The following is a 20,864-nucleotide window of genomic DNA, read 5'->3' as shown; positions in this document are numbered from 1 at the left end:
ATTAGCTGGAAGGTTATCAGTTGTTAGTCCTGCTCTGCTGTCAAGGGTTGTCTGAAAAATTGCAGATTGTTATTGAGGTTTCTAGAAAAGAGTTTTAAATTATAACAGGCTCCCACTGCCTTGTCAAGCAACCATCCAAGAATGTGGAACCCTTGATAATGAAAATGGTAGCAGACCTCGGCCAAGTATTTATTTATTTTTTTCCACATTTATTTTATGATTTTTTGTATCCAACTTAAAAGGCAGGTTGGGTGGAGCTGAGCTTGGGATGCGGCAAGATCCACATGATTATACAACCAAACAGATTTATTTGATGCTGCAGCAAATACAAAAATAAAAATGTTTGTCTTATTTTCTGTTGTTATATAGTGGAATTACTTAATCTCTATTTTCACAAAAAAATCTAGAAATGCCCTCTCAGCTTTTATGGCACATTTAAATTCACTCATAAATAGAAATGAACTTAAAAGAGCTATTACCTAAACATTACCCAGCAAATGCTGTTGATTGAGGAGGCTGGACATTGAGTCGTTAGCCTTTTGTTCTGTCACCATGAAGCACTGAAGTAAATACACTATGTGCTGTTCATTGCCATCATGCAAAATGACGACTTTTGTGATCAGTTTGTCCACCACTTTGCAAAACTAATTTCCATCGGCCTCTGCTCTACTGCGCACTGTGTTTGGTGCTTATGAGCAAATGTTAGCATGCTAACACACTCAACTAAGATGGCGACCACACGAAACACTCACACTTCACAGGGTTTTGGGCCCTGCTCCAGGGAGCTCAGTTTTACTGTTTTTCTATTGGCTACTTCTCCGAAGGCCTCTGAAAACTCTTAACCCAGCCAAGGCTGCTCCTGTTTATCTTGTCTGTTTTCAGTCTGCTGTCCCTCCCTTTGTACAGCCCTCAGTTATCTCCCCCTCCTCATGTCTGCTGCTTTCTTCTTTTTCTTATTACTGCGTGGGGTTATTTTTATATGTACATGGGAGAGTTTGTGATGAATGAGGAGTAGAACCATGGCTCAGAAAATCGGCATTTGAACCCTAGCTTGTATTTTAGTTTGACTTTGCATTGCCTTTTTTTAAAAAATATTTTTGGTTCACAAGTCATTGCTTGAATGTTACAATAGCAGTCTTGTAATATTTCACTTGTCATGCCAGTAAATCTGATTGTGTTGACCTGAGATCAGTATAGGGCTGTGTATGTTTGTAAGAAAGCTGCAGCTCATTTATAATATCCTTTGAGAGTTTGTCTTTTCCACAGTCTGTTGTATGTCTGGTCTCTGTTATTACCACGATTTAACGGTTGTGATCTCTGGCAGCAGAAAATGCATTGTGACAGCTTGTCCACTCTAATATTTGGCTGTGTGTGTGTCAGCGTCTCTTGGTCCACTGAAGCCAGAGCATAAACATATATTTCCCCTCGCACACAGGCCTGTTTATTTACAGCATTATGTGTATTTGCATGTTTGGAAAGACTGAGCTTCTCAATGTCTGTGGGAATTTCAGCTGCGTATTTTACATAGTTACTTGAATCCAGACATATTGTTTGCTAGTACATCATCGTTCCACACTGACCTCTCCACTCTGTAACCGGCATCGATGTTGAACCAATATCACTGTTGAGATAAATGAAACTGTAAACAAAGCTGACACATTTGCTTTCTGCATTCCAACCAACTCCTCCAGCTTTATCTCAAGTCTGCACTGCATGTGCAGAAATGTCCAAATCAGTGTCACTGAGGTACTTTTTGTCTTCAGACAGTGAAGACGGTGAAGGACCTCAGACACCTCAGCTGGATTATCAGTGGCGCATAAAGTATTTAGATCTTTTACTTTGGTAAATGTTATTTAAACACAAAAGTATTATCACCAAAATGTATATAAATTATAAAATGTCAAAGTACTCATTTACCCTTCATGCTGTGAGGCCACAGTGCTAACCTCTGCTGAAATACTGGATCATTTTCTGTATGTTGGCCTTGAACAGTTGTCTAAATAAAACCATCAGAGAAGCTCAGAGGAGAAATGCCACTTTTAAAAAAAAAAAGAATTTAGGGGCATTTTTTGCCTTTATTATGATAAGGAAGTCAAGGAGAGAGCGGGGTGACATGCAGAGGCCCACAGGTCGGACTCAAACCTGTGCCGCTTTAGTTAGGACTGTTTTTATGGTGTGCATTTTACCATGTGAGGCACTGGGTCGCTGCAGAAATGGCTCTTTAAGTAATTATAGTTGTCAAACAAATGTCTTGCAGTTAAAAGTACAATATTTTCCTCTGACATGTCGTGGAATAGAAAAATAAAGTAACATAAAGTAGAAATACTCCACTAAACTACTTTGAAATTGTAGTGAAGTACAGTAATTGAGCAGATGCATGTACAGTAGTTACCTTCTTTCACTGCCTCTTATATCACTGTGCACTCACAAATATTCCACACGCTGTCTGTAACAACTAATCTTCAGGACACTTTTTGTGCCATTTGCCGTGAAGGTACTGCAGCCAACATGAGTGAGCACACGCGGCTTTGAGCTCACAAATGTGACCAGATCTTTTCACTCACACCACCTTCTCTCTTCCCTCTCCTCCTCTGTGACCCTCACCCCTTTTACCCCATGTAATCTGCTCCGACACGACCTCTGACCTCTGTCCTCCAGGCAGCTTGTCGGACTGGGAGACTCTCATTAGAGAAAGCAGAGGAGGGGGGCACACACTCTTATATAATACACACAGTATGTGTATTTGTGCATGTATACAGTGACAGTAATGTTTGTAGATGTTTCCATATACGTGAGTACGTGCCCTTACCCCCACAACTCATCTGTGTGTGTGTGTGTGTGTGTGTGTGTGTGTGTGTGTGTGTGTGTGTGTGTGTGTGTGTGTGTGTGTGTGTGTCAGGTCACAGGAGGTGAGGAGGGCGTCACATCCATGTTGAAAGGGTTTTTGAAACTTAAACACACGACTCACTTCCCTACCATGACAGTGCTGCAGCTAACTTGAACCAGGTCCAAGAGAGTGTGTTTTTGTGCGTTTGTCAAGAATTACTGACTGAAGCAGTGTGCAATCTCCCCAGTCTTGTGATCATGTGCTTGGCAGACCAGGCCTCTGAGCTTTAGAAGCTTTATTGGCCCTGAGGCTGAATGGCGGTTGCAGCGGCGAGACCACCAGTGTTAAATATAAAGTTTGTTATTTTGCTGATAGTTGTGTATGTGTGTGAGTGAATAAAAAAGGAACACACGTGAACATGCCTATGGCACAGTGTGTGTGGATACACACAAATGTGACTGTTGTTTTCTAACTGCAAAAGGGTAAACAAACATAAAGGCTTGATTTGTTGTAGTAGACGGTGTTTGGCAAAGGGCCTTCACCTTATCAGAACTTCACCCTGTTTGACTGAAATTCCTGTCTCCATTATTTCCCCTCCTCTGCCTGCTGTTGTGTGTTTATGTCACTTTCTCCTCATCTGTTGTGAGGTGGCTCAGAGGGATGATCTGTGGAAGAGGTGATACAGCCCTGAAAGACAGGAAGTTGGGCTTAACTGGAATTGAACTGGGGGTCACCATTATTTCTGTTCACGGTTGAGTCATTCGTGGAAGCAGTCAGTCATGTGCTGCATTACGACACAGTACTTGCTCAAAACCTCAACACTTTTATCTAATACTGCACCAATCACATTGTTATCACTAGCTTTTGTTATTAAAGCTACATTTCCAAATTGCTCGCTGCCTCAAAAATGAGTAATTCTGCAGCTTCTCATCTACTTTCTGTCTGTCATGGTGTTGTTTTGTTTTTTTTAAACAAATTGAACCTTTTTTTCTCAATCAGCTTCTTACAAGCGTTGTCGTTGTCCTGCCTGAACATTGTGTTATCTCACAAGAGTTTTTCTGTGTGTTGTGCTTTCTCTGTTCTCTGGGTTTGAAGTTGGAAAAAGGCATTTACCTGCACCAATCAGGATTCAACTTTATTTGAATCAAATTCTGACGACAGTTGTTGAGTTTTCTGCTCGTGTTGTTGACTGCTGTCAGTCAGATCAGACCAGATCACATCATGCACACACAGTCCAGTTCAGGCAGATTAGTTGTTTTTGTTTAGTTAACTCTTTTTTTAAATCTAAATTTTAAACTTGATTGTTGGATGTTCAGTAAGAGGATATTTAATCTTATGGTGAAATACTTAAGACATTTGTAGGGCATCAACACGTACTGAGCAGGATCTTTTGCAGTTAACGCAAAAATCCCTTTGTGGTAACTGTACAGGGTGAATTTTTATGTAACCTGTATGCGTGTCTCCCCACCTCTTTGCGCATTTTTGGATTAACCAGGAGTTAGGTGGAGTCAAGCACTGCCAAGATGTCGACGGTGGAGCAGCCCACTCAGAACCACTCTTCATAAACCTATGTCTGACATCACTGAGGCTACATCCATCTTTATTTACGGTTTATGGTTTCAATGCCTTTCTTTCCTTTTCAGTTCAGGTTTGGTTTTCAATGCCAAATTTTACAGTTCTAGCCTCATAACCACTGTCCTAAACAAACAGCCTGTTTAAGAACCCAGAGAGCTGATACTCAAACTGTCTCTGTCGTTCTGCTTCTTCCCTCAGGATGACGGGCCGAGAGTTTTTCACTCGTTTTCCAGCTCTCTATCCGTTCCTGCTGAACCAGCTGGAGGAGGCTGCAGCCACAGTGGACAGGTGAGGCCATTAATCTCACATTCAGCTCTTGCCATGGCTTTTCACACTTTCTTGATCCCGTTATAGGTTTAATTTTACTCACATTGCTTTTTTGTTTTGTTAAGCTGATCCAGCAGTGGTGCTTTTGTGCTGCTGGCTTCCTGGAGTACGTTGGTGCAACTTCTTGCCAGTACTGAAACTAGATTTCAAGTGGGAATATAAACTACCATCTCAGTTCTTATCTTTAATCAAGGAGCGTCAGCCAGGGATTGAGTCTGCTGTCTGTAGCCTGTTTCACTTTCACAGTTGACAGACTATTTACTCAAATACAAGACTTTACGACTGAATAAAGTAAATGCCTTGTCACGAGTTCGTTTTGTGTTGTTGCAGTGGGGAGTTGAGTCCACTGAGGTTCATTGGCCTTATCTTTTTCAGCTCAGCCCAAACTCCCTTTTTAAAAGCGCTGCAGTCGTCAGCAGCTCCCCAGGCAGCCTTATCTTAATATGGATCCAATTAATTGAATGCTCTTTCAGACTGGCTCTTTCACAATTCCCCTCACTCCCTTCGACCCTTGTTAAAACATTTGCGAATTTCCCACGGAACTAGATCTTGGCCGTCTGAATTCCCACATTATCTTAGTGCACTGCGCCACCCAAACAGACCATCCACACCGTACTGTGGCGGTGCACAGCAGGACAGGAAGTAGAAGAGCTGCTGTTAGTGGTTTTAAGCAGTCTTGCGGAAGTTGCATTACAAGTGCATTCCCAAAATAGGGAACAGTATACAACAGATTGGAGAAATGAGATTTGGAACTGTAAGGTTATACTTTAGAGTCCATGTATATACATTATACACTATGTAATCCATCCATTTTAGACTAATTCTCCTCACAAAAATGCCATAAAGAAGAATTATGAATGGAAAACAATCCTGTATCCACAAAAAGTTGAGTCATCAAAGAAGTTACCTACACACTGTTGCATTTAAAGAGCAGGCAGAGCAGAAGATTAATAAAAAGTGGTTGTAATGTACCTGCAGAGAGGGCACCTGCTTCCAGCCCTGTGCTTCTCCTCATTGTTGCAGCATGTAGATGGGCAACACTTTTCTGCATGTTATGTTACAGCTAAAAATATAGAGGATGAAATGCATATGATTAAATCTGAAAATAGCTTCCGAAACTTCTTACATTTGCTTCCTCATCCACACCCATTTGTTGTCAGAAAGGAGTCATCTCCTCACTTCTGAGCTTTTTCGTCTTTTGTTTGGCTCATCTCTGATTGTAATCATCTCTACCAGTGCCTTCATCTGTATGTGAGTCACCACCTTCCATCTCTATTATTAGACGTAACATTTTGCACAGAACATACTTGTATGATGGCCCGCCCTAAACCTAATAAGATTTTAAAAGGATAATGCAGTAAGCCTGAGCATATATTTAGCATAAAGGTAAAGAGGTTAACTCAGTGACAGACTGTTGTTTGTGCTTTTTATGTGGCCTGTAGATTCATAAAAATAAAAATCCTAATGTTGTTATCTCTGTGTAGCAAACTTAACCCGGTTTATCTCTGAAGCTATTTCAGGTCACAACCCACATTTAAACCGTCTTATCTGCTGCTGCCTTCACTTCCAAAGAAAACACTTTTCATATCATACTCCAAGTGCTCTTCTCTAATTTCCTAAACAAATCGGATGATTTATTTGTCTGAGAACAAACTAAATGCTAAGCTAAAAGTTTAGTTTACTTTAGAGCTTCTTCTGCGTCTCTGCTACTGTGTCTTCTTTTACTGCTTTCTAAATGAGGAATAAAAAATTACTTAAGGTCAGTGTTCTGTTTCCACTCTCTTTAAAAAGATATAAAACAAAAATAACCACTTTCATCAAAGACCCGGATACTGGAGATGATTGAGGAGTTTAGGGAGAGAGGGCAGAAATTCATGGAAGACCTCAGCATGGAATTTAAGAGTACCATTAAATGCCTCAGTCTCTTTTTCATCCTGTCAAGTGCTTGAGCCTCCAGCTGTATCCCAACATGGCCTAATATGTTTGCAACCCCCCTCCGTCTGTGCCCCTACCCTCCCGTATCTCTGACATCACATCCTGTCCCGCTGGGCTTTACTGAACTGTGACACTAAACGCATCAGACCAGTTACTAATTGGGCCGATATTACATTTCCCATGTTGCCGATCTGTGGCGGTCCCAGCGGACGGTTCCGTGCCCAATGAAGTAATGAAAAGCACAAGTTGTTTTTCGCAGGGGGTCTGTTGTTGTGTGTCTGTTCTGTGAGATCCTCATGACTAACTGACTAACTGCTCTCCTGACACACACTCACACAAGCAGATCATTACAGACCAAGTCAAGACTCAACCGCAAGCGCTCCTTACATTGTAAACACTGTTTTCCCATCATGTTCCCATATTCTAAGATAAGACATTTCCACATTAGACTCAGCAAAACAAGCACTGCTGAAGTTTTATTAACACCAAGATAAAGTAGAAGGCCTCCTTCAGATACACGGTAAAACTCACTGAACCTTTGGTGAGTTGATTTCTGCTTTATTCATCCTTCAGAGAGCTGGACTCTGCCAGCAGAGGGAAATAAAACAGAGCAGGGCCCTCCTCCACATCAGACACCTGATATTCAGACATTTTAGTCACTTTCCTTTCTTTGTAGCTTAAGTTCTTATCTGTTTCTGTCTCTTTCTTCGCTTTCCTCCCTCCTTCCCTTGCTGTGAGTGTGTCAGAGTGAAACTGTGAAACCGCTGGCACAGACAGACGGTTTCCATTCTGACTCAGATGGTGATGATGAGATTTGGATGGACGAAAAAAAAGAAGAAATGGCTCGGCTCCAGGACGGATGAGGAGATGACTGTATTGGAGTGTGGGTGGTTTTTAGATAAGGAGCCAGAGGAATTTCGGCCTGTTATAATTTGTGTTGGAATTTTTATTGTATGTGGTTTTCATATTGCTTTTTCGTCCTGTTTCAGAAAATGGCCAACACATTAGAGCTGGATCCAAACTATTTGCTTCTCGTGCACTGCTGTGGCTAAAAAAGACAGCAAAAAGATTAAAAATAAAATAGCAGACTATTCTTTTAATGCAAATCTATGAAAAACAGGCTACTCAGGTAGGTCACATTCTTGGCAAGAGTTTAGTTTTTTGAGACAATCAAATATGAGTAAGTTGATATGACTAAGATCATAACAGCATTGGTAGCCAAATAGCGGCCCGTGAACCAAATCCAGCCCTGCAACAAAAATATTTGGCCTTCCAACAAAAGCTGAAGTTTTCCCTTTTATAGTTTGCATCAAAACCTTTGCACAACTTCTCAGAACTCCACGGGAGGTATCAATGCACAGATGGGGATTGTGTAAAGCCCAATAAGTATGATCTTATGATGTCTAATAATAGCCAATAATTTGCTGTTGGTGGCAGTCGGACAGAAATAACTTGCTAATACATTTTTTTTCTAGGGCATCAACAACATTAACTACAGTGTCTTCAATCAACCATAAATCTGACACTCTCTCTCTCTCTCGCTCTTTCTCTCTCTCTCTCTCTCTCTGTGTTTGTGTGTGTGTGTGTGTGTGTGTGTGTGTGTGTGTGTGTGTGTGTGTGTGTGTGTGTGTTTGTTCGTATTTGTTCGTTCGTTCGTTCGTTTGTTCATTCATTCGTTCAGTGACAGCGGTCAGGTGAAGCTACACCCCAGTCTGTTCTTGCTGCTGCTGGTGCTCAGCCGACTCTACCCTTCTCCCATGGATGGATCTTCTTCACCTTTGGGACTCAGCCCATTCATGCCCTTCATCATTAGGTGGGTGTCAGTGCTACACACATGCACGTGCATCATTGACGTTCCAAACACAGACAAAGTTGTTATGTTCACAATCATTTAGAAATGGTAAAATCAAGCTGATCGTGCATTAAGAACAGAAAAAAGGTCCTGTCATCACTTATGTTAGCTCCTGTGTTTTGAACAAGTTTGTACAACCTCCTTTTTATTCCATACTATTACTCTCCATCTGTCACCTCATAAGGGAGTTCATGTGTCTTTGAACAAGAATTTATCCTCTTAACTGCTCCATTAGTGGCAGCAGAGATGCTCATGCAGTATGTGATCTATCAGCAGCTCCTCCCTCATGTCATCACTATCAATGAGAATGTGTTTTCAGTCAGCTCGCCTGCTTATATAAAGATTTAAAAAAAAAAAAAAAAAAACATTAACCAAGGGAATGCTCTATCAAATCCAGGAGGGACTCGCACCTGCTCTCTCAGCCATGATAAAACCTGACACACAACGTTTCTCTGAACCACAACTCGTTCTAAGTATAGAACGCTTCACAATCACTGAGACAAAACAACTACAGTCTAAACATTAGTGTGTGTTCTGTTGTTTGCACAGGTGCCTCTGCATCTTTCATATAAACCTGTGTCTTACATCATTTCTTTTGTTTTTTTCTAACATCACAATCCCCGAAATCCAGATCATACTGTACACTCTAATGTTATGACCACGACAAAAACAAAGATACACATCGTTTTTTTGGGTCTGCGTGTGTCTTTGTCTAATATTATGTTTCTGCACACTAAGACAAAACACCTGTCTAGTCTGAGTTGGTCTCTGCAGAGAGTTGTGTTGTTGTTAGTGCAGTCTCGTGTCGCAACGGTTGATTAGATTGTGACTGGTTTTATCTGAATCCACTCACTGTTTACCACCAAGTAAACATCACAGGCGACTGGGAAACTGTGGTCACAGCCTTCATTTCTGACATTCCTCAGATGGACAAATCTACAAATATTATTGGAACATGTTCACCTACATGTGCTACACCTGCAAATAGAGCATAAGCTTGTACGTTTTACACACCTGTAACTGCTCTTGTGAGGACCTTCATTGACTCAGAGAGGACACATGGTAGTTACACACTCCCCCCAAGATGTAAAATATATCACATCATGTGTTTAGACAAGCTTTTACAGTGTGTGTGTCTGTGTGTGTGTGGGAGGAGATGGGGGGGGTTGGCTAAGACCTTGAGGTTGGAATGCTTTACTGACGGTTTAGATAACAGCACTTCAGTGTGGGTGTTGTTCAACTGTGTTTCTATTACTTTATGTGTATTTGTATCTGGCAGATGATGGTAGTACAGGGGTGATATATAGTGTTGTGGTGTTCTTTGTGAGTAGGTACTGTTCTGGGATTTGGTTGTTTTCAGGATGATATAGCTGAGATGTTTGTCTGCTGCTTCATCAGCAGGACCTTTGACTGTCAGCCATATACACAACAACACAACACAGAGATGTTTTTGGCATCCAGCAGCAGAGTTTATGGATGATACTGTCAGTTGGTCGGTTTGTTGGTCCATCACTTTGGTGCAGAATAAAATATCTCAGCAACTATTGGATGGATTGTCTTTGGAAACTTAGCAAAGACATTTTTGGTATCCAGAGGATGAAAGGGTTTGGTGAGCTCTTGACTTTTCCCAGAGCTACTGTGAGGCTGACAGTTTAGGTTTTGAGAACAATTTCTCAATGAGTTGATGATTGCCACAACATTTGGTACACACATTCATGTGCTCCTCAGGATGCAGGTTTTCCACCAGTACATGCCCAGCCCACTAGGCCTAAGCATCAGGGATTTTGGGGCAGCTCGGTTGGAAACCTAGATAATAGAGGTTGGAAAGCTCACCAGAGACATCTGTTGGTTAAAAGGGTTTATAGCCCACCAGCTTCGGCTCGACGAAGCACAGGGGTCAACCACGGTTGGAATGGCCACCACTGAGACGAATACCAGTCCAATCGCCCAATCTGTCAACCAACAGGACAGCCAACTATAAAAGTGAAAGCTGAATATTAAAAATCTTTGCAAATGTATTACTAAGGAAAAACTGAACTATCACATTGACATCAGTATTCAGACCCTTTGTTATGACACTTGAAATTTAGCTCAGGTGCCTCTCATTTCTCTTGATCATCTTTGAGAGGTTTCTACATCTTGACTGGAGTCCACCTCTGGTCGAATCAGCTAATTGCACATGATTTTGAAAAGCACACAACTGTCTGTAAAAGGTCTCACAGCTGACAATGCAGATCAGAGCAAAAACCAAGAGATGAGGTCAGAGAACTGCCTGTAGAGCTCAGAGACAGGATTGTGTCGAGGCTCAGATCTGGGGAAGGATACAAAAAAAAATCTTCAGCGTCAACAGTTTCTAAGAGCACAGTGACCTCCATAGTTCATACACAGAAGAAGTCTGGGACAGTCAAGACTCTTCCTAGAGCTGGCCACCCAGCCAAACTGATCAGTCAGGGAGAGGGAACAACAACCTGAGGGTCACTCAGGCTGAGCTCCAAAGATCCCGTGTGGAGAAACTTCCAGAAGATCTTAAAACAGATGGGCCACTACTTCCTATTTTAATTGCAACAACAATGAATTAACTGAGGAGCTGATCGTTTATCACATCGACGCTGACAAAACATTTGACTAACATCACCATTTCACTGATTTGCCTGAAGTATGACTATTTTTGGCACAAATGGGGAGCACGTCAACAGGCCACACTATAATGACTAAGTTCCTGTTTTTTTTTTAGAGCGTCGACATGCATCAGCCTCTTTCAGCTCACATCTCTCTCTGCCCTCCCTTCATGCCCCCCCCCCAACCCAACCCAACATCTCCCCAGCTCAACAGGAACAGTTACCAGTTGGTACAGCAAATGTGCCGAGTTGCCTTTTGCGGCCTAAAGAACATAAGTTACCCCAAACTAATTACCCCAAGTTACCGATTAACTAATTCACCAGACTTTGAGTTTAACAAACAGTGATTTAGTGACATTTATAAGTGATTTTTTTTTTTAAGGAACCATCTCCTCTTGGTGCAGTTAACAGATCTTCAGCTGAGTACTGACTGGCTGGCTCTCTCTCTGTCAGAGAAGGTATGCAGTGCTCACATCCACCCAAATCAAGCCCACATGTTGGAGATGTTAAATATAGCCCAGCCCTAACTTCTTTGGCTCCAGCCATGTTTCTCGACACTGCCTCCCCCACCCCCACCCCCACCCCCCTACTCCCCAACCCATCTTCCCCAGGCATGTGCGGACGTGTCTGATGAGGTCGATGACTGTCAGCCCCCCTCCTCCTCTTCCTCCTCACCCTTTTCTTCCTTCTCTCCGTACGACCTGAGCCACCTCCTCCAAGGATTAAATGTGGTTTAGCTCCTCTTCTGCAGACGGGACACAGCATCGCGCCTAATAATTCTTCTTCCTACTACAAGTGGACGGGAGTGGTCTCAGACTTTTGAACCCCACTGCACATCCCTCCATCACACCACACAGCATTTTATCTTTATACTCTCTTACCCCACCCCCCCACCCCCCCACCCCACAACTTTCACATTCCTTTGCTTCCTGACCTCTGTGTGCGTCACACCTGTGTGGCTAATGATGAAGAGATTGATGATGATGACGGTGATGACGATGAAGGGGGAGAATGATGACGATTAGGCTCATTTATTCTAATGACTGATGGCTGCTGCATTCCAGCCTTCGACGTCCTTATATCAGGTGGACAGTTGGTCTTATCTCCTCCAGTGTCTCTCTTTCACATTCTCTCTTTTTCTTCTCCTTCTCCTTCTCTCTGCCTCCATGTTAAAGCCTCAGAGTGCCTGTATGGTAATTTATGTCCTGTGATATCGAGTCCAGGCATCTCTCCTCACCCTCCCTCACTGCCGTACTCCTTTCCTTTCCCGTCCTCACTGTCTCATATCTCATTTCTTTTGAAAGCGCACGATAATGCCCATAAACTAAAGTGAAGCTTCAGGAAGGACGACTGTCATTTCCTTCCCACCAGAGATGCCGTGTATTTCCCCTCACTACTCATGTCATTATCAGTTTATTAGCTCGCAGGGAAACTGACAGTAAAAAAATGATAAATTTTAATTTGTTTACAGTTTCTTATTGTCCATATTGCTGAGAGAAAGCTGAACTCTGCCAGACACAAAAAAGAAATACTTTGCTTAGATGTTTCACAATCAAATTTCAAAATGTTACCTGATCTTGACCCCCCAGGATTTAATTTACTGGAAGTGGTTTGGTCATAAAATGTTTAAAAGGTGAAAAAGTTAAGTTTTTTTGTCATCCAGCTTTCGTTATGGTCGCCCTAAAGTTGTATTTACTGTGGGGTCCAAAAGTCTGAAATGACTTCAGGGGAAGTTATCGTAGAAATTTGGACCCACTGTACATTTTATTCTTCTGTATAGTATCAGTAACACAAACTGCTAAACCAGGAATGAAAAGACTCGTAGCTGCTACATAAAGAGTTTTCAAACTGTGATATCTGCCACAGGCAGTAAGTACTGACTTAGTCGAGGGCCCAAACTTGTTAATGCCACAATTACTGGTTAATTTTTTCAAAAATATTTTTTAAGGTCATTAAATGATCAGTAAGTAACAGTAAGTAACATAACGTGACAGTGAATTAACGTTTGAATGTTCATTTTTGCTGCAGGGTTTGTCTTTTCTCTTTTCGTTTCTTTTCTCTTTTCACTTTGCAAAATATGTCCTTTGTCCAGATGTGTACAATTCAAAGTACTTTTTGTTGATACACAAAAATATCTTTGTTGATATGAATAAATTAATGAAATATACTGCATGTAGTTTTACTTGAGTAAAATAGTGAATGCAGGACTTTTACTATATGGCTCTAAAATCACTCCCTTGTGTTGTTGATCCTCAGTAGTTTACTCAGTATTAAGAAGCAAATTGAAATTTCAGACACTTCATCATTCATCATTTTACCAGCATCTGTTGAGTCACTGTAATTTTTATATCTATAAAATATGGCACTTTTAATTGTGGGATTGATTGTATAACTTTGTGTTTAGTGGACACATTGACACACCCATAATTCAGACTGTAAGGTAAAATGCTAAATGTACAGTAAACATAATGCTGTATATCGTGTATCGGAAGTGATTTTGAACGCAGTCTTTGTCTTGCACTACGGGATAAGAGCAACTTTCCACTTATTCTAAATTTTAGTTTGTAGAACAATTAGACATCCTGGTGAAAACTGATGCCATTCATGTGTTGTTTTCAACTTGTGCTGAAACAATCAATCACTTAGTCTGTCAACAGAGATCAAACAGTTTTGAGTTGTTGTTGTAAAGTAAAAGACTGATTGTTTTCGGACGGCAGCATTGTGTCCATATGGATAAATGAAGTAAAATTATTGTAATTGTATTGTTGTAACCATTTAACTTCCCAACTTGCCCGCATTCCTCAGTGACAGACTCCCTTGCTTAGGCTTGTTTAGCTAACATGCTACAGTCTCTGTAGAGGAAACTATTCTCCCAGTTCTTCAAAATGAGGCCCAGATGAGTCTCGTCCCTGCCAGTCAACGGTCTGCCTCCTGACCCCACGGGGGACGGCCCTGTTTCTAAAATTACACCCCTCCAAACTGTCATTTCCTTTTGCAAAAGAGTTTCAATGGGACAAATTAGCACAGATAGTTAACATATGGGCCCCAAATGGTGAGTGGGAGGGGTAGAAAGTGAGGAACGGACATGGATTTTGGTCATTAGACATGTTTGTGTGTGGATGTGTGAGTGTCAGTGAACCTCTGTGCACATAAATTCACGTGTGCAGGCGTGTAGAGCTCAGGAATGCAAACTGTTGTCTGTGTTTGATACTGGGTCTTTGGTTGTCTGTCTGGCTATAGGTGTGTGTGTGTGTGTGTGTGTGTGTGTGTGTGTGTGTGTGTGTGTGTGTGTGTGTGTGTGTGTGTGGGAGGCATGCTCACAGCAGGTGGAAAAGCATTTGTTGACAGTTGACTTGTTGCTCCAAACAGCCCTCTCTTTGTTTAGGTCCATATTAATTTCATGCCTCTTGTCTTTTTTTTTCTGTCTCTTATTCTGACAAGAAGTGAAAATTGAAAACATGCGGATAATTATGTGCAAGTAGTTATTGGCTTGTTTCTCTTCCTCACACTCGCCATAGATTATACACAGCTGTAAGTTTGTGTCTTTAAACTTGTCTCGCCCCCTCTCATACCAAAGCCCGAAAAGCAAGCTTCCTTTTCATCTCTGCATACCACTGTAGTGATGGATAGGTGTTTCACGTTTCTCTGGAACCTTCTGCTGAATTTTCCACACTGGAGCTGAGACACTTGTTTGGCCTCCACAGCCCATTTTACAGACCCTATAAACAGCCTGCAACCTACACACATCTCTCGTCCTCTTTTGACTTAACCGGCTGTGCTCCCATGTGACTGTTCAGTGTGTTTTCAGGGTATGCTCCCTATACATGTGGGACACCCAGTTGTTGCCCTCAACCCAGACTCATGAAGTGCTTATTCCTTGGCTGTATGTTCTTCTGTCCTAAAGGCCATTCTACACGAGCATTTTAATGTTTCAACCCACACTAACTCCAACAGACATGCCTACGATGACCCCCTCTGTTCTTCACCCTCGAGTGTTTTGCATGACTTTTGAAATATAATAGGCAGCCAATTCAAATTTGTAATGATCAGAATAAAATAAATAAATCAGCAGTTCTGGATGCTTTTCTTGAAGGCCACTTGTCCATTAAACTGACCAATAGTTTATTTCTGATAAAAGTCAGTCTGGTGAAGACATTTCAGCCACTGTCCCTGCAGCTCCAGTCCCTCCAGATCTAAGAATGGTGACAGCCGTGCTGGAGATCAGGTGTTGTTTGGATTGGACGGGTGGAACTTGCATGTCTCATAACAGGTTGCTTCTGCTGTCAGTTTTGTCAAAGGATGAATCCTACTGACTTTGTAGAGTTTGGACCGTTCATTTAGCAGCACCAGCAGGTCAGAGTTTTCTTGAATCCTGAGAAATGGGATATGTTGGCACTAGCTTTGTAGAGACATTCATGTTTCCCAGATGGTGAATTCTGCTGACTCTTTTACTTTAGTGCCACCATGAGGTTCACATTTGTGGTTCTGGTTGAAATGTCTTGACAGATATTGAATGGATTGTCGTGATATTCATGTCCCCATCAGGACCGATTTAATTTGATGATCACCAGACTTTTATTCAAGCCTCAACCATGCTTATTATCCAATGTTAGCGTGCTAACTAAACTAAGATAAGGAACATGGTAAACATTATACCTGCTAACCATCAGCATGCTAGCACCGTCATTTTGAGGATATTACCGTGCTAGCACCAGCCTGTTGTGCTAAATAGTCATCTTTAAGTGTTAGATGTAAAGATGTGGCCAGTGTTGTAGTTATTTTTTGTTATGATGAGATTGCTATTGCTACATAGCCAGCATTAGCATTAACAGCTGTTTACTCACCAGTCCTGGTAAGAGCTTCAGTCTGCTTGCATTTACAAGTTAAGAGATTATACTACACCCCCTGAGCAGCAGTATTTCTTCAGGGCAGGCTGGATGCTATAGTGACTTGGTATAGGCTGGGCCTAGCTGGTTAGCATGGAGAGCTTTTAGTGAATAAAGCTGAACTCACAAAGTTTTTTCTAGAGTGGTAAATAAACAGCTTTTAATGCTAATGTTTGCTATGTAGCAATAGCAAAACTTAAAAATAGGCCCTTTAAAGGTACCATGTATGAAATTTCAAAATTTCTGAATCTAGTGCCCCCAAGTGGTAGTGTCACAAAGACTCTGCAGTAGGCGGTTTGCTCAATACTACACTATATAGGTCATCATTTAGTGTGGATTCAGAAAAAATATAATTCTTTGGGAGTCATCTGGTTAGCAGTCTTTGAACTGTGCTAAGATAATCAGCTGCTGACAAATCAGCTCTACAGAATAGTCTGTTGGGATTCCCTACTTTCTTCAGTAGCAGGCACTCTTACTCTGCCCCTTTCAGTCCATCTCACTCCTCCTCCTCCTCGACTCATTCAGGTCTTGGTCATGTCCTTCCCTCATATCAGCGGTGGCAGTGTTATGACACTGGAGATGGAAAGACTATCGGCTTGTAAACAAGGTTAATTTTAGCCTGCACTCAGGGTGACTGGCCACATTCTCCATCACCAGCAAATACTGTAAATGACCATGTGTGTGTGATACAGACATCTGTGTGTTGGTCATCCACCACCCTGTTAAGCTGTTATGGTTGAATGTTTTTGCCTGTGCAGTAGTGAAACAGAGAGAAACAGATGCAGAGAGGGAGAAAGATGAGGATGTTACATAATGTACGCATAAAAATAGCGACCAACTGTCTGAAATTGAATAAGCCATGGGTCATGATTTGTCCATGACACAATGTGACTGGAGAACAAAATAATAATGAAAAATAATAATAATAATATACACAGCAATTAAATTAGTTTTCATAGCAAACTTATAGCTGTAAAATAAATTAAACATAACATTTATAATAACAATCCATGACCTGTGATAATGGGGAACATTATAACTTCCCTCATTAACTCAAACATGCTCAAATGTTACATAATACAGGATTAAAAGGTTATGATAACAGTGTAGCTATTGGTTTTCCTTGATTTGAATAACTTTCCATGACACTACTGTTGCTGCTGTGTGTGTGTGTGTGTGTGTGTGTGTGTGTGTGTGTGTGTGTGTGTGTGTGTGTGTGTTCTGCAGATGCGGCCGTTCTGCAGTATATCGGACCAGAGAAATGGCAGCTCGCGCCCTCGTCCCCTTTGTGCTTGTCACCCAGGTTCCGTCCACAGTCCACTCTTCACTGCAGGAGCTTCCTCCAGAGCCAGGACCCAGAATCCAACACAACCACATCCATGGGACTCTGCTGCAGGTCTGATCCCACACACATCAACATGCAACTTCAAAAACACTCATATATACATATGCATGTCAGAACACGCAGGAGTTGCTTAAATGACCACACGTGTTTATTTAGTGATGACAGTGATTGTTGGTGCAGAATGCTACAATATGTTTCTCAAGAGTATACTGTACCTTTATACAAATATACACAATGTACGCACACTCAAATGCACACCACACATTTAAACTGGACTGCATGAAAAGACTGTTGTCATGCACCTTTACATCTAGACGAAAGGCATTGATACAGTGTCTGTTTTACCAGAGCTTTCATCTTATTCTCAGTCTTCCTCTGCAAATGAATGTTGCTCAATGTGGTAGAGTTGACATAATTGTCATCACTATCGGTGATGTGATAGCAGGCAGTTGTATTGTTGGGAGGCCGTTGTGATCGTGGTGCTTTAAATTCATGTCACATGTCGTGTTCTTGTCATCTGAGATGATACATGTGACACTTCAAGTTGAAACTCAACCAGTATTAACTCTGGGTCTATATTAACAACCTGCATGATGTGCAACATTGATTGTGCATGACGGGTCAGAGACACACACCCAGGATAGGGGATGTCAGCATCTACAGTTTCATGAAGCACTTGGTGATTTCTTGTATAACAGGTGCTTTACAAATACACTGGAACGTAAGGCTGGTTGGCTGCGTCACGTGGCCTACTCCCAGACAGTGCGAGGGCCCGCTCAATGCTTTAATAATTATTATTATAAGTAGTAGTAGTAGTAGTAAGCACCTTTATATAGCACATGCTGTTTCAAGTTCACTTGACTCATTTACAGTCAGGTTTGTTGCAGCTCCACATCATGATTCATCTGAGTTCCAAAATCTAAACCTTTCTCAGCTAATAAGAGCAGCCTTGTATTTGCATGCACAATCTTTTGTAAGCGTGAACATCCTGAGTTCATAGATGAGTTTATAATCCTTAAATCCATTTAGGTGAAAACATGAAACTCTTTACAACTGGACTTTAGAGCTCAACATAGAAAAATCCACTCATCAAAGCAGTTATAATGTGTGTATGTGCACACCCACACAGAGTTTATAAATGCGGTGCATAAAGCCTTAGCACACGCTGTAACACACACACACACGCACACGCAAACACACACACTTGTACTTCTATCTTTGTGAGGAGACTCATTGACATAATGCATTCCCTAGCTCCTGACCTTAATCTTAACCATCACAACTAAATGCCTAACCACTAACCACGAACCCTAACACCAATTTTTAACCTTCTAGGACAGGTCATCCCTCAAAAATGTCCTCACTTTGTTGGGGAAATACTTTTTTCGGTCAATTTACAAGTACATGCACACACCTTTATATAGCACATGATGTCAGATAAATTGAGATGAGGCAAAAATTGTAGACTTGGTTGTTTTTCCATTTGTGTCTTATGAAGTGTCCTTGACACAGAATTAATTGTCCTCTACTGAAACACACGAGGGAAAAACAACATTTTTGTTGTTTGTTTTTATTCCAGAAAAAAACATGTCCATTGGATATAGCCAACCAGACTGTATCTGACTGTTATTGTGTAGTCTGGTCCCAGCATTACCTACAAACACAGGCTCGAGTTGCCAGTTTATGAGGTATGATACTGCTGTGAGATACAGCTCTTATAACACACAATGCCCAAAATGCAAGACATAATCATATATATATATATATATATATATATATATATATACACATATACACATACACACATACACACACAAACACTAGATTAGAGGTTCATGCCTAAACCCAATGTACAACCTGGATCTAAACCAGACCAGTCTGTGACTTGAAAGCTGGGAGGTGGTCTTCTGTTGTTCCTTCCTGCTGATTGCAACAGCACGGTTAATCCACTTGTTATTTCATTTATTTCAAGTTCACTTGCTGTCACGGTGACTCATTTACAGTCAGGTTTGTTACAGCTCCGCATCATGATTCATCTGAGTTCCAAAATCTAAACCTTTATCAGCTAATAAGAGCAGCCTTGAGCAACCTTTCGTAAGCGTGAACATCCTGAGTTCATAGATGAGTTTATAATCCTTAAATCCATTTAGGTGAAAACATGAAACTCTTTACAACTGGACTTTAGAGCTCGACATAGAAAAATCCATCAAAGCAGTTATCATAATGTGTGTATGTGCACACCCACACAGAGTTTATAAACGCGGTGCATAAAGCCTTCGCACACGCTGTAACACACACACACACACACACTTGTACTTCTATCTTTGTGAGGAGACTCATTGACATAATGCATTCCCTAGCCCCTGACCTTAACCTTAACCATCACAACTAAATGCCTAACCACCAACCACTAACCCTAACACCAAGTTTTAACCTTCTAGGACAGGTCACCCCTCAAAAATGTCCTCACTTTGTTGGGGAAATACTTTTTTCGGTCAATTTACAAGTACATGCACACACTCATATTCATTCTGTCAGTGCCACACACCCAGTTTCCACACAGAGCCTGTCCAGACAAGGTGGTTATCGCAGAGTAAATACCAGTGTTCAGTTCTGTCATCACACTCTGACAAACACAACCAAACAGTCTGCTGGTAATATCAACACACACTGAGGAAAAGGGGGATAGGGGGTTTCCCCGGCCTTTTATTGAACAACACTGATGGGGTCGCTGAGGGAGCCGGGGGCGTGGAGTGGTAGGACCCGGGCAGAGGGGTCAACACAAAGAATGAGAGCTGCACCATTTTCCTCAAGATTTGATGGAGCACTTATGGTTTGATAGTGGTCTGGACTGCAGGGAGGTCTGCTGTGGGCTGAAGGCAAGCATGGTGAGGAGGAGGAGCGGGAGGGAAGGTGGGCCTCTTAAAGGCTTAGAGGAGATTTCAGGAGGAGAGTGGGTTTTAGTTTGCTTTCCTGTCATGGCCGCCATGTGTGGAGCCTCCCCAGATGTCTCCTGATCTACGTCTGCATTCGTGTCTACTCATCCATCTCCAGACATTGAAACTATTTAACAAGTTAATATGATTAATCACTACTGATTTATGTTCCACTGTATGTGAGGCTTCCGTCCACAAAGTGCTGCACTTAGATCAGTGTGTGCTTCAGATAATTTGTTTCACTGGAAATGAATCTGCTGACTATATTCTTGATTAAACAACCTATCATTTCATTTAAGGTAGGTAGTTCACTTTATTTTCATATAAGCCTGAGAAAAACCGCAAATCCTCACATTTGAGAAGCTGGAACCAGCAAATGTAGATGATAAAATAAATCAGTGATGAAAAAATATATGTATTTGCTTGACCTAATAAATTAATTGACAAATTTCAGCATTAACCTGAATTAAAATGGCTCTCCAAATTACTGTCATTTTATTGGAACATGGGACATGGTGCCATTAAAATAAGGGTCCTTGAATTTCATTCAGCCCCCTGCAACC

The 20,864-nt window shown here is 41.5% G+C and overlaps 1 protein-coding gene across 2 annotated transcripts in view; it reads left to right on the top strand.

The window, feature by feature from the left end:
* The window catches only part of thada (THADA armadillo repeat containing), a 93,009-nt gene that overhangs the window by 26,934 nt on the left and 45,211 nt on the right, over positions 1-20,864 (top strand). For both annotated transcript variants that reach the window (XM_071481245.1, XM_071481246.1), the window contains exons 27-29: positions 4,601-4,690; positions 8,346-8,477; positions 17,248-17,416. In XM_071481245.1, the coding sequence (XP_071337346.1) occupies positions 4,601-4,690; positions 8,346-8,477; positions 17,248-17,416 (391 nt within the window). The remainder of the gene's footprint in view (positions 1-4,600; positions 4,691-8,345; positions 8,478-17,247; positions 17,417-20,864) is intronic.

Source organism: Trachinotus anak, unplaced genomic scaffold (assembly GCF_046630095.1).
Source record: "Trachinotus anak isolate AG129_WGS33_773 ecotype Australia unplaced genomic scaffold, CSIRO_AGI_Tana_v1 ptg000007l, whole genome shotgun sequence".
Lineage (NCBI taxonomy): Eukaryota > Metazoa > Chordata > Actinopteri > Carangiformes > Carangidae > Trachinotus > Trachinotus anak.
The sequence above is the reverse complement of the archived record's forward strand: the minus strand, read 5'-3'. Positions and strand labels throughout refer to the sequence as shown.